Source organism: Elaeis guineensis, chromosome 1, assembly GCF_000442705.2.
Source record: "Elaeis guineensis isolate ETL-2024a chromosome 1, EG11, whole genome shotgun sequence".
Classification (NCBI taxonomy): domain Eukaryota; kingdom Viridiplantae; phylum Streptophyta; class Magnoliopsida; order Arecales; family Arecaceae; genus Elaeis; species Elaeis guineensis.
This window is the reverse complement of record NC_025993.2, coordinates 173,939,132-173,952,916: the sequence shown is the minus strand read 5'-3', so window position 1 is coordinate 173,952,916 and position 13,785 is coordinate 173,939,132. Positions and strand designations below refer to the sequence as shown.

At 35.6% G+C, this 13,785-nt stretch overlaps 1 protein-coding gene across 1 annotated transcript; it reads left to right on the top strand.

Moving 5' to 3' along the window:
• The first annotated feature begins 4,234 nt into the window (after positions 1 to 4,234).
• Positions 4,235 to 5,878, top strand: LOC105039661 (ethylene-responsive transcription factor ERF003). Its single transcript, XM_010915887.4, has 3 exons — positions 4,235 to 4,324; positions 5,102 to 5,286; positions 5,382 to 5,878. The coding sequence occupies exons 1-3, from the start codon at positions 4,235 to 4,237 to the stop codon at positions 5,734 to 5,736; spliced, it is 630 nt and encodes a 209-aa protein (XP_010914189.2). The 3' UTR covers positions 5,737 to 5,878.
• The last annotated feature ends 7,907 nt before the right edge of the window (positions 5,879 to 13,785 follow it).

Sequence of the window (13,785 nt, the reverse complement as noted above, 5' to 3'; positions counted from 1 at the left end):
GCCAAAATGCCAATTAAAGATTTGACCAAGTCAACATTTTACGCTCCTTTTGACCGAATCCTGGGCCCCACGACTCGTGCCAAACAAACAATACCAACAAAGCCCGCCACGGAGCCACCAGTCCGGATATGGCCATCGCTTTATAACCTCCTTCCCGCCACCTTCCTCCAAATCCATGCATTCCCACCGAAAGATGGCCACCGCCCCCACCGGAATTGCCTGCGTCCTGGCCCTCCTCCTGGTGTCCGGCCTCGCCCTCGGTGCTCATCCGGCGGCGGCGGCGGTCAAGGCGTCGCCGAAGCATGCCGGCCGTGCGCGGCACCAGCATCCACCCCCGTCGGCTCAGTACGGGACCGGCATTCCCCTCTTCAGGCAGAGGGACCAACCCGGGGTTCTGATCCCGGAGACAGAAGCCAGAAAGTAGCGTGATTGCCTTTTTTCTCACCTTTTTCTGGGCACTGTCTTCTTTACCATGTTTAGAGAAATCCTGATGATGCAGTATTGAGAGCATGATTCCGTGTTCTTATGTGAAATAATGTAATCATTTTGTGCTGGTACAAATTTGTGTTGGTGGTTTTGGTTTTTTTTTGTGTGTGAGATGTGTAAATTAATTGACCATGTATTGTTTTAATATTTTTTAGTAAAAAAAAATGAAAAATTATGTGAAAGGATGGTTTTGGTTGATGGCTATTGGAATTTTAATGGGCAAGTAAATGGCTATTGTGACGGTCTTGAGGATGGCTTGTGAATTATGCTTGTTGTATAAATGCCATGATGGTTGCATGGCAGCATCATGTTGGGGTTGTATCTTTAGTGCGGGAGAATGGTGGATCTTTGTTCGTGCCCTCAATCATTAGATCATGATTTGTATATATTTCAAAACACTTCGACCTATATTTTCTATTTGCTTGTACAGATATTGAATAGAAAACTATGTGATTCAACAATGGTCATTAAGAAAGTAGCGGAATCATTCTTTCACATGAAAGATATAATCCAAACCCAAAAATCATGGCACCAATTTGTCACCATCCTTGTTTTCATAGTTTGATGCTATTTTTGTCTAATATTAGCCTAAAATATGGTTGACATGATTTGCATATGTATAGAAATATGGAATAGTGGCCATGTTGTTTGTTGGTCCGTATAGATTTGTGTCTTTCCCATAAAAAAAGAATTCATCTTCCTTGATGCAAATTCACCATTGAACCATATAATAGTTGCTTCAAAATCTATATGGACGAATGTACAAGTTAGAGTGCTTTGAAATTTGTGCAAAATATGATTCAATGTATAACATTGCGATAAAAGATCAATCATTTTTTTGCACCAAAGATATAGCCTGAGTCCCAAACTACATGATATTTCAATGGGCTAGGTTTGCAGCATCTATATCCAAACACAAAATATACTAGTTAAGTTTAAAGTCAACATTGAACTAGATAAAACTCTATATTCATATTCAACATTAGACAAGAAAAAATCTTCCGATAGAAATCAGATATTCAATAAATCATTTTATTACATTTTTGGACTATTTAATGCACCCAAATGCTATCCCATGAAACGTGAAATATGAAAAAAAAATAATGATAAAAATATAAATTTATACCTATAAATATGTATCTATTCAACAAATATATGTGTATACATGTATGCACAAACATTCATATATGTATATGTCGTGTAATCAAGTCGGTTTTCAGGTTTTGCATACAAACCATTCTAAATCGAAATTCAATTTAGTAAGATTGGAGTCTAATTTAAGAACCCAAATCTAAGCCAATAGCCCATTTGGTTCAATTTTTTATACCCAAACTCTACATTTCATATCGGTTTTGGGATCTCAAGGTTATCAACATCCATTGGCATCTCTAGACACAACTCTTGTAATCTTCCCTTACTGAATTGAGATGCATATTATGCTTGCCAAGATGAGCACATGACAAATTTTGAGTGGCTCAAAAGTTTTTTCGGATAAAACCAATAACTCTCGCAAACGGGGCAGTTTTAGGAATTATCAACCACGACATCTATCTTCTTCTTCTTCTTCTTTTTTTTTTCCTTCCTAAACACACATAACGTTGGGCCCAGAGCTATTTCTATACCGTGTCACAGGGCTACAGCAAAAATAAAATTTCTTCAATGACTAGGGCTGCATTATATAGTATATTTTGAGATTTGTACAAGTGTCAGCAATTTTCCTTTTTGAACGATCATTGGGGCCCCACGTATCTCTCAAAGTCTTATTTATTGGTGCCAACAAGATAAGGCTTATTAGTGAACAATTCCATTCATCCAATTAAATTTATTTTGTTAAATGGGTAACCATTTGTCTTTTGTGTTTCCATTCCATATGGAAGAAGAATAATGAACCATCTAGTAAACAAGAAAATTGTCATCTTTAATAGTGAATACAGACTGACAAGGGCCCCTGGTCCATGTCCCAAAAGACTGACAAGGTACGCTATGTAAATATTTTCAATACATACCTTGTAGAAGACTCCTGGGGCCCCTGGTCCATCTCCCAAAAGACCTGCTACCCAAGCCAAATCCAAGCTTGTCTCGCAAAAGGCCATGCTTTATAGGGTGGGCCCGGTACATGTCCTGTTATGCATCACACCAGAAAAATTTCTACGGGATGTAACAGGGACTTGAGGCCAGCTCGAGCTTAGCTCAAAATTACATGGGACTAGATCAAGGTCGAGCCAAGTTTGGAAGGACAAGCTCAAGCTCAGCTCCTATTATTTTGAGCTCCTATTTTATCGATTTTAAGCTGGATTTCAAACAGAGCACAAGGTGGCCAACAAAGAGCTCATTTGTTTGGCAACTCTTTTATGTCATCCTTCTTTAATGCAAGATATGATTTAGCTATTAGCATATGATTTTTGGCTATATGACCTCTGGCAATTGGTGCTGTTCCATTCCATTCAAGAGTATTCACTCATATGGATCGAGTGCTTCCCTAAATACAAATATTGAACTCATTCAACATTTCTTTTCACCTTTCCATTTCAAGTTTGATTAGTTGTGCCTCTTTTTTTTTTTTTTTTTTTTTTTGCTTTACAACTCTATTGTATATACATCCTACAAAATCAAAAAACACAAATGTCATGAAAAATAATAAGTGCAGCCGGCACCTGTGGTCATAAGACATCGTCTGAGTGATGGGTTCCATGAGGCAACCCATTCCACGGTATCATTTATCTTGCAATACATATATCTAAGCAGAAGGGAAGTGCACCCCACTGGATCCTTTAAATATCATGGAGGAGGGGATGGGTGACATGGTCCCCGGCTGGCCGTGGATCCATCCCACCATAGTGCCACAACCCTGATCAGGTTTAATTTGCTCTCTCCGCAATCACTTGAGACCAAACTTTGGGTCGATCCCACAAAGGAACCAAGCTAATTAACTATGGCTCGTTGTCACTCGGAAGGGCCAATCAACTCTTGCACATCGAAGTTTGGTCATTTCTATCCAAAATGAACACAAATTACATCAGCCTTTGCACGTGAAATGTCCCTTCCTTGCCGAAATCTCGCACTAGATGACACACTGATGGGACCCAAGCCTCCCTTCCACCCTCACCCAACCATTGGATCTTTCTACCTGAAACTTTCAGGGGCAAACCCTTTCATGTGCGTAGGTAATGATTCCATGTGATATGCCCTCCTCTCTCTCTCTCTCTCTGCTCCCTATTAAACCCTTTCTCCATGGCCATTTTCCAGACAATTCACCCCAGAAGCGACACCAAAAATAATACTACTTTTTGTTACCTATGATTGGATCTTTCCCAGGATTTAGTTAGCTAGATAACAAACTATTGTGTTAGGATGACTCGAAGCATAAGATGATGATGTTATGGCCCTGAGGAAAAAGGGATAGAAACTGGAGGCACCCTTCTGACACTCGCCGTATGAGGATCCATAGGTAACTAGAAATAGCTCACCTGTTGATGTTCCCCTCTGGGTAATACAAAGGCTGGTGATGTCACCTGCCGCAAGGCCCACAGCCCATAAGGTCTGCATGACACCAGAACATTGTATCTAATTGAAAATAGAGGAGAAGGAACAGCCAACGCATGGGCCAGTACAAAAAGAGGATCTCTGGTGCCCCTACCAAATAAACCAAGATCTTTGTGAAGTTTTGCATTGCTAGGTTCCTTTAAGGCCCTTTGGTGCATGATGTCCCCACTGAGCCATCTGCTCATTATGGTCCGGCCATGATCAAATGGCGACGCCCGCCGACCAACATGCAGCTTGCAAGACAAAGATCACATCCTATCTATTCATTGCCCCCTGTTTTCTTCATCGAAATCAGGTTGGTCGGTCGGCATGTCAATTGTAATGATGTGGTTATAGGATCATGATCTGGATCTACCATTAACCTATCAAATATTCATCTACTCTCTCACACCCATTTGATTTGAATTCGATCGGTGCATTGAGATCTGCACAAAATTAGGTTAAGGACTCATGGCTCAACACATGAGGGAATAAGGTTGGTTGGTCGGCATGTCAATTATAATGATGTGTTTATCGGACCATGATCTAGATCTACCATTAACCTATCAAATGTTCGCCCACTCTCTCACATCCGTTTGCTTTGAATTCGATCGATGTATCAAGATCTGCACAAAATTAGGTCAAGGGTTCATAGCTCGGCACATGAGATATTGTCCGTTCTGATCCATGGACCTCACGGTTTTGCCTTTTAAAAATGAATATCTGGAGAAAATCTGTATACGAATGGAAGATGTCTTCCTCCTTATTTTTACTACAGACTGGTGTGTGGACGGGAGAAAAAGAGCTCGATAATCCGAAGGAGGCGCATAACCCCCATGGTGGGCATCAATATTGGTGTCAAGGGCTCATAGCTCGACACATAAGGTATTGTCTGCTCTGACCCATGAGCCTCACGGTTTTGTCCTTTAAAAAATACCTCATATGGGAAGGATAGTCTCCTCCTATATAAATCAAAATTTTTTTTATTCACAATCAGTGTGGGAGTAATGAAGCCCCTACTCTACACCACAACAGGATCCATCAACTAAATGGGCTTTCAATGGGCTGGACTAGGCAGGGATGGGATATATAGAGATGTGAGGCCCCTTCTCCAGGCCACCAACTAAAAGAAGGATCCTCTCCCCCACAGCTCCTCTCTGATCCAGTCTTTCCCTCAGGCTCTTCTCGGCTCTTAGACATGCCAAAGTTACAAAGATACAGAGGAGTCAGGCAGAGGCACTGGGGCTCATGGGTCTCCGAAATCCGACACCCTCTCTTGTAATCTCCCTATACAGTTCAGAGAAGAATCGTTGATGCCTTATTGCATAGTTTTTAATGGTGACACTCTTGCATGCATGCCTCTCCTATTGCAGGAAAACTAGGATTTGGTTGGGGACTTTTGAGACTGCCGAGGATGCGGCCAGGGCGTACGATGAGGCTGCAAGGCTCATGTGTGGGCCGAGAGCAAAGACCAACTTCCCGATTGATCCTAATGGTACCAGCACGCCATCGGCCCTCTCACCAAGCCTCATGGCAAAGCTGGAGAAGTGCTGCTTAATTTCTCAGGAAGAGACTAAGAGAGCAAAGGTGGCGAAGGTAGACGGCGATGAAGAGGTGGTCAAGTTGGATGAGGAGTATATCGAGGAGATGATCGAGGAGCTTTTACATTATGGATCTGTGGAGATATCTTGCTCTTCTTGTTCTTCTTCCTCCTCCTCTTCTTCTTAGCTGTGAGCTTCTGTAATTCTGTGTTTTGATATGGAAATGAGCAAATAGTATGCTGTGACTGTACATGAGCTGTGAAGTGATCAAGTTGGGTTTTGTCAATGTTTTGGATATTTATGAGTAGCAGGGTTTGTTTTTCCAATTATTTTTCCTTTTCTTTTTTTTTCTTTTTTTTTTAATGATGAAATTCTCCCATAATATTTTCTTTACATACAGCAGCCACTAGGTTCTCAAATTCATAAGTCAACATCCTCACCAGTCTAGAGTTGAACCAGAGAGGTCCAGTTCAAAAACAAGCACCATCAGATTCAGATTGTATCTTTTACGCAAAAGCATGGTTGATCTTTTTTTACAGTATCAACCACTGGATGGCATCTCATACAGATCTCAAAGCACTATAAACTCTATTCATCCATCTGCATCATTTTTGAAGTGGTTATTGGGTGATCCAACAATAGATTCATGCGAAGAAAGATAAATTCTTCTTTGGTGTGAAAGATATAACCCAAACCCAGCACTATATATATGTAAATATTATGAAATGGCTCAAAATTACCTGAGGTGACTGTCAACGCATTATGTAACAAATGAATCATGGGTCATCGTACGATTATTGATAGATACTACGATCGAGGGTCGTTCTCCAATTAAGCTCCGATTTAAAGATCCAAACATCAAATACCCTTATATGTATATGTATTATTACTGGGATTATATATGAGAATGATAAGGTGTCCTTTTTCTTTCCGACCCCAAGCTCACATGGAGAATGTTACGCCTTCCAATGGATAAACATGAGTACCCATGGATAGAGATGTTTTCCTAATGATTGATAGATATATTAGGGAAATAGTTGGGAAGGATGATCTTCCACTGAAGAAACTTAGTCGGATAAGCTAGAGTGAGGGACCCTAATAATAACTATATATATATATATATATATATATATATATATATATATATATATATATATATATATATATATATATATATATATATATATATATATATATATATATATATAGGTTCGATTGAAAGGAGTTCTCTTTTCTTTGTCCAATTCCTTGTTCTACACATGCATGCATGTATATGGAGGCCAAATATTCCATCGATTGGCTCGTAAAAATGGAGTAATATGCATGGTGGGTTAGGAATTTTTGTCCAGCCCTTGTTAACTTAGCCCCCATGAGTTATAGCTCAACTTGATGTGCATTATTCTGTGTACTCCTGTCGTATCTTTAGGATGGGGTCCTACCCTAATAAGGACCGTTAGATTCCATTATGCCTTGGCCAATAAAAGAGTTCCATATCTTACGATATATGTGGCACACAGTCCAAAAATTGTTTTGCTTGCCAATATTAGCGTTTCATTTTATATTCTTTGATTTCGTTTTAGGATGAGATATATTGTAGGGGTGACAATTAGATCGGATCAGATATAGATCGGATCGAATGTGGATGAAATCAACAATTTATTGACCAAAACCTAATTTGTTCATTAAAACGTATCAAAGATTCATATATGAATTCGATTTATTTATTAAATAGATAGTCTAATTCAATCTGTATAATATTTTTATTAAATAGGTCAAATCGTATTAATTAGATTAAATAGATTAGATTATGATCCAATCTAATTATTAAACGGCTCAAAATATATTAATTAATAGATTAAATATTTAAATCTAAATATCTATTTAATAAATATGTCCAGATAGATTAATTTATTTATAATTCAAATTCATTAATGTCAAATCAATGGGTTATTTAAAGAACTTAAAATGGGCCTCAAATGTCAAGTTGATGGATCGAACCATAAATTGCCGCCTTTTAAGTCTATGACTTTATATTACAACTTTTCAATGGTTTCTTTATTTCATATAACATGGTACATAATGTTTCGTAACTTCCCACACTAATAACTACTGTTCATTATTCTGTCATAAAGGATAAGTTTGCAAATCAACAGATGTCATCATTTTCTGCATGGTTTTATGCAAACACTCTCCCTGCATCTTATTGCTCTTGGGGGGTGTTCTTGAATTAACTATTACTTGCACTACTCATTGATCTCTATTCATAGGCTAGTCTCTTTCTTTTTGAGAGGAAAGTGACACAAAGGTGTGCAAAGACAGGGACCGCATCACCGCTCCCCATAGAAATCTTGTACTGGTATTTCGCTATGTGAGAAATTTTCAAAGGGATTGCTGATCGAATATCCCAGACTCATTGAGATAATGGCTTGATTCTTGCGAGTAAACTTTCCCTCCCTTCCTATGTGGCGTCAAGCCTTCGGATTGATTGCAAAAGGTCTGTGTGTGTGTTGTTCCTTGCTCCTGCTCAACTGGTAAATGAGCATTGACATAGAGAGCTTCATTTATAAGTGCTATATTAAAATAAGCAAAATCTACCAAGTAGATCTCCTTAATGTCTTAATTTTTGGTATTTATAAGCAAAATCTAGAGGTCTCACTATACTATTGGGAAAGCAAAAATATATGTAAATGATAGATTGTCGGTTCTTTTCAAAACTTGGCACGGCAATCATTTAGAAATGTTCAGCTAAGCTCCCTGTAATGTAATGAATGGGGGCCCAATTCCGAAACTAGCTTGCTAGCAACTTTCAAAAACAGCAAACTAATGCAACCTGGCAAAGGAGAAGAAAAGATATATTGCAATGCAATAATTTTAGAGATAACGACTTATACTTGACCCACCATATTAACTCCTACGTAAGAAAGTCCTTTGATATGATCTTTATGGATATAAAAAAGATTGCAATTGATTTGATATTGATCTTTAACCACCATCGCATGTTCACCATATATGGGCCTTCCATCGTTCTAACTAGCATGACCAACATGCAAATTTGCGACTTGATTTGTCAATCTTCCGCATACTTAACATGAAATAAATACTTTGATAGTAACACATTTCCTATGTAATTCTAATCTATTAACCATCATCTATATAGAGGCCCTACTGCACTGAGCTCTCCACTCACCACGTAAGCACTAATATTAATGATGGGATCTAAATCTTTCTGGCATCCCACATCATCATTAATAAGGTGAAAGCTATGTATTGATTAAACTAGTAAAACAAGAGAGCTGGTACTGATGATGAAAACAAATAATTGTAGGCTATAGAATAATATGACAATTAAAATGAACATAACAATTAAAATAAATATATCTAACATTCATAATTTATTCAATATAACATAACAATTATATGCAACAAAAAAAAATATAAATATATATGTTTTTAATTTATTAAAAAATATTTAATATTATATATAATAATTACATGTTCAAATTTTAGTTTTAAGTCAAATTCAAACCATTTGATATATCTATGGCTTTAAAATTTAGTATAATCTATATTCTAGCTTGTAGGTATATAATTTGCTCCATGGCTTTAAGTAACAACTTTTACAATAAAATAATAGCATCATTATGATTTTGAAAAAGATACATTCTATTTTAAATATAATTTGTTACAATTCTATTTTATATGTCAAGAAAAATTCAAAAATAGATAACCATGCCCAAGCTTTGTAGAGGTTATATGCTGGTATATCTTTAAAATGAAGGCTCAACTTGTGTAGAATTCTTCATTTGCTATATATTAGCTAGTATTAATGTTGATGATAATAATATTCCGAACCAACAATCAAATTTAGTACTTAATATGCAAGAAATAATAATAATGCTAGTATTAATATGCAAGAAATAATAATCAAGTTTATTGATTGGTGTATGGTAGAAATTTAATTATTAAAATCTTTTTATTTATTATAATTTATTATATTGTTATACGACATTTCAAAAATAGTTAGAAAAATGAGAAAAAAAATATTTCATGCATTGCACAAGGCTGTACTAATATTAATGATAAAAGATTTTGATGAAAGCTCAGCTTATGTAGAGTTTTTCATTCGCTATGTAGATGCCAGTGTCAAGGACAAAATTTCTAATAAGCAATCATTAATATTCTTGTTTAATATGCTATAGAAATTTGATTATTAAATTTTTTTTTTGATAATTCATCGTACTACTATATGATATTTATAAATAGAAAAAAAAATCATACCCCATGCATCATGCAGGTTAATATACAAATAGGGCTGAAAATAGATTGGTACGGATTGGACACCAATATATCCATATCCATATTTGTTTTGTCGAATCAATACAAATACGGATATGGATATTATTCAGATATAAATATTATATCTATATTTATTTTAAATGGATACGGATATAATTTGGATATTAAAAGTATGAATATAATTATGAATATAAGTGAGATAATTAAACTTTATGACTATAAAATCAAATATATTACTAAATAGATGATAAATCAAGTTAATAGCATATTTATATTGTTATACGTTTTTCTTAAATTTTAATAAATGCTATATAAAATTATATAGGATTACAGATAAATTAAAATATTTGGATACGGATCGAATAGTTGTCTATCTATATTCATATCCATTTTTCTTTAACGGATATGGATATAGATATGGATATTAGTCAGATTCTCAAATTTCTATCCACATTTGAATTGATTTAAATATGAAAATAGATTCGAACAAATATTATCCATATCACTTTAACTCTAATATATAAGTAATAGCCAATGTATATTTCTTTTGTCATTAACGTCCCCATTATTTTTTATATTTAGACTAGTTTTATTTAGATTATACATAGAATGATTTAATGGTGGATCATATTCTATTTATATCATTTAAACTCTTATTTTATCACAAAGAAAAAATCAGGAAAAATATAGTAAAAAGCAATACAAACAAAGGAAAGGCGGAAAATTTTAAAGGTAGGACCTTTTCTCATGTAGATTGATCTTTTTTTTTTTCTTTTTGCTTCTTTTTCTTTTGATTTTATTCTCTTTTTTGGAGATTTGTTGGGGAAGGAGAGAACCTAAGGGAGATCAAAGGAGATTTTTTAGGTTCTCGTTGGGGTTTTTTTCCCAAGCATATAGGATTTTGTGCAAGTTGCAGTGGTGTGAGTTGGTCCCTAGAGGTTTTGAGAACTTAATCTTGGTAGAAGCATGATATGTTATCGAGTTTGGAGATTTTTGATTGAAAGAATTTTTCTTTGATTACAGAAATTCTCAATTTATGGAGTTCTATTCTATGATAATTTGAACATGAATGAGGGTTAATCGGACAAGTTCGGATACCCAATGGGTATACCAATTTTAAATAAAATGGATTTGAAATTTTTGGTTAATTTTTTAATCAGATTTGAAACAAATTTAGATAATAAGATTTTAAAAGGATTTGGATACGGGTAGGGCAAATTTTGTGGGTACCCTATTCGTTGCCATCCCTATGTTATAGGGATGGTAATCGGATGGATTTTTTTGGATATCTGATCCATTTCAAATTTTAATAGGATTCATTTAGCCTATTATAATAGGATTTGGAATGAATTTGAGATTTAAAACTAAAATCCATTTGGATTTGGAATAAATTTAAGATTTATCCTCTAGATATCGGCTATCCAAATCTGCTTATATATAAACATCGACATAAAGTGGTAGCCAACATCTAAGCTTCTCTATCAGCCGCTCTAAGCCTCCCATCGGATTGAGATTCTTAAGATGGAAAAAACAAAGGGGAAATCGGGGGAAAATAAAATAAAATAAAAGAAAGGTAGGAAAAAAGAGGTAAAACTTTTCCCATATAGATTGATCAATTTTTTTTCTTTTCCCTTTTTTCATTTCATTCTCTTTCTTGGGAGATCAGTGGGAAAGGAGAGCACTTAAGGGAGATGGGAGGGGTTTCTTAGGTTTTTGTTGAGATTTTTTTCTCAAGCATATAGACTTTTGTGGGAGTTGTTGCATTGTGAGTTGGTCCCTTTAGGTTTTGAGAGCTTAATCTTGGCAGAAGCATGATAGTTTGTGTAATTTTAGGGATTTTTGATCAGAAGGCTCCAAGCCTCCCACCCGATTGAGACTCCCAGGGATGGAAAAAACAGAGGAAAATCCAAGTGAAAACATAGGAAAATCAACAAAAAAGGGAAAAAAAAAAAATGTAAGACCTTTTCCCACATAGATTGTTTTTTTTTTTTTTGCACTTTTTGCTTCTTTTTCTTTTCATTTTATACTATGTTTCGGAGATGGGAAAGAGAGATCCTGAGAGAGGTCAGAGGGGTTTTAAGTTCAGGTTGTGGCGGTGCGAGTTGGTCCCTTAGATTTTTAAGAGCTTTAATAGAAGCATGATATTTTGTAGAGAATTTTTTGTTTGTATATCCTCCTAAATATTCAAATTTACATAAATATCCTTTCAAAATTGATATTTACATATATAGGTTTTGCTATGATGCTCTAGATGGTAGTTTAATCTTTTTATAATTTATTTATTTCTAATTGTCAGATTAAAGATAGATAGTTTGAATTTCTTCATCATCAATCAGTTGGAGCATCAAATGTGCATGGTTGGTGCGATAAATATCCCATTAGGGTTCAATTGAATGCCTTCTTTTCTCCAAAAACCTTCTCGCTAGGTAGCACGAGCATAAAAGCGGTGGCCTGTGGTGGAGAAGAAGAAAGAGAAGGAAGGTGGTGCGGTCGTGGGAGTGGGGGCAGTCGATGGCTAAGAAGAAGAAGGGGGGTGGCGGTCTATGGTGGAGAAGGATGGAGGGTTTGCGGTAGAGAAGAAGAAAGGACAGTAGGGTGGGGGCGCGGCCTGCAGCAGGGTGGGGGGGTGGCCTACGGTGGAAAAGAAGAAAGGGGGGCCTATAGTGAAGAAGAAGGGGAGGTGATGTGGTCGCGAAAGAGGGGGCTCCACAGTTGCAAGAAGGGAGGCGGCCTACTGTGGAGAAGAAGAAGGGAAGGTGGCTTGCGGTGGAGAAGAAAAGGAGGAAGGGGGAGGCGGCACGATCGTAAAAGGGGGGGTGGCGGTCTGCGACGAGAAGAAGAAGGGGAATCTATTGCGAAGAAGAAGAGAGGATGGGGGTGGCACGAGGACCCGGGGGACTGTGGGGACACAAGTGCCAGTGGGGGAGGGGTGGTGTCAGAGAGAGGGGAGGGAAGATTGCGGGGTGGGGTGGCATGAGCATCGGAGGGAGGGGGGAAGACCGTTGGGGAGGCGGGCAGCGAGGCGACGAGCGGCAGTAAGAAGAAACGAAGAAGAAGGTGGAGGGAAAAAATAATAAAATATTATTTTAAAAAAAATTAATAAAATATAAAAAAAATAATTTAATATCTTAAATATCTTTCATAATAAAAAAAATATTAATCTTCAGAAAATACTTGGTTTGCATTTATATCCTTTTTTTTCTTATTTTTTTTACATATATACGCATATCATCTAATGTCATTAAAAAATTAACAGTTTAAAATTTAAATGATTAAAATACCCTCGTGGGTATATATGTAAAAAAAATTATAAAGATATATATGTAAATAGCAATTTTATAAGGATATTTATACAAATTTTAGTATTTATAATGATATATACGTAAAAAATTTTAATTTAATTTTTATCTATTTCATCTAGATAGATTTGGACTCTCTTACTCTACAATATAGTAACATGTTACATAATATAACAACATGATGATGATACTATATAATATTTTATATATTAAAATATCATATTATAATTTATTTTTAGGTGAGATAGGACGACTATGTCCATTTTATAACAACATGATATACTTTATACATTTCACAAAGATAATTTTGATAAAAATTTTAAAAATAAAATATAATAAAATTATAAAATCTCATTGTTACGTTATACATAAATATACAATTATATCCATTCCGTATAAATGTACAAGCTATCCATCTAATACCAGATTTAGATATTTTTCTCAGAAATATATTATTATACATTAGAAAAAACATAGATGGTTACAATCTATTTATTTTTTAAAAAATAATTTTGATCTATCATTTGATAAAATGATCATTTTATCTAAGTCAATAAATTAAGTATATGCGTTATTGTAGTTGTGCAAGTTATTTTTTTTCATTAGAATAAGAAAAAATAAATAAATCAGGAGAGGTGTAT

Bases quoted from the DNA above. Each gene is read 5' to 3' on its own strand.
- LOC105039661 (XM_010915887.4), top strand. From the start codon at position 4,235: ATGGCGACGCCCGCCGACCAACATGCAGCTTGCAAGACAAAGATCACA. The intron at 4,325-5,101 runs GTTGGTCGGTCG...TGGGATATATAG, and splicing joins GTTTTCTTCATCGAAATCAG to AGATGTGAGGCCCCTTCTCC. The intron at 5,287-5,381 runs GTAATCTCCCTA...CTCCTATTGCAG, and splicing joins GAAATCCGACACCCTCTCTT to GAAAACTAGGATTTGGTTGG.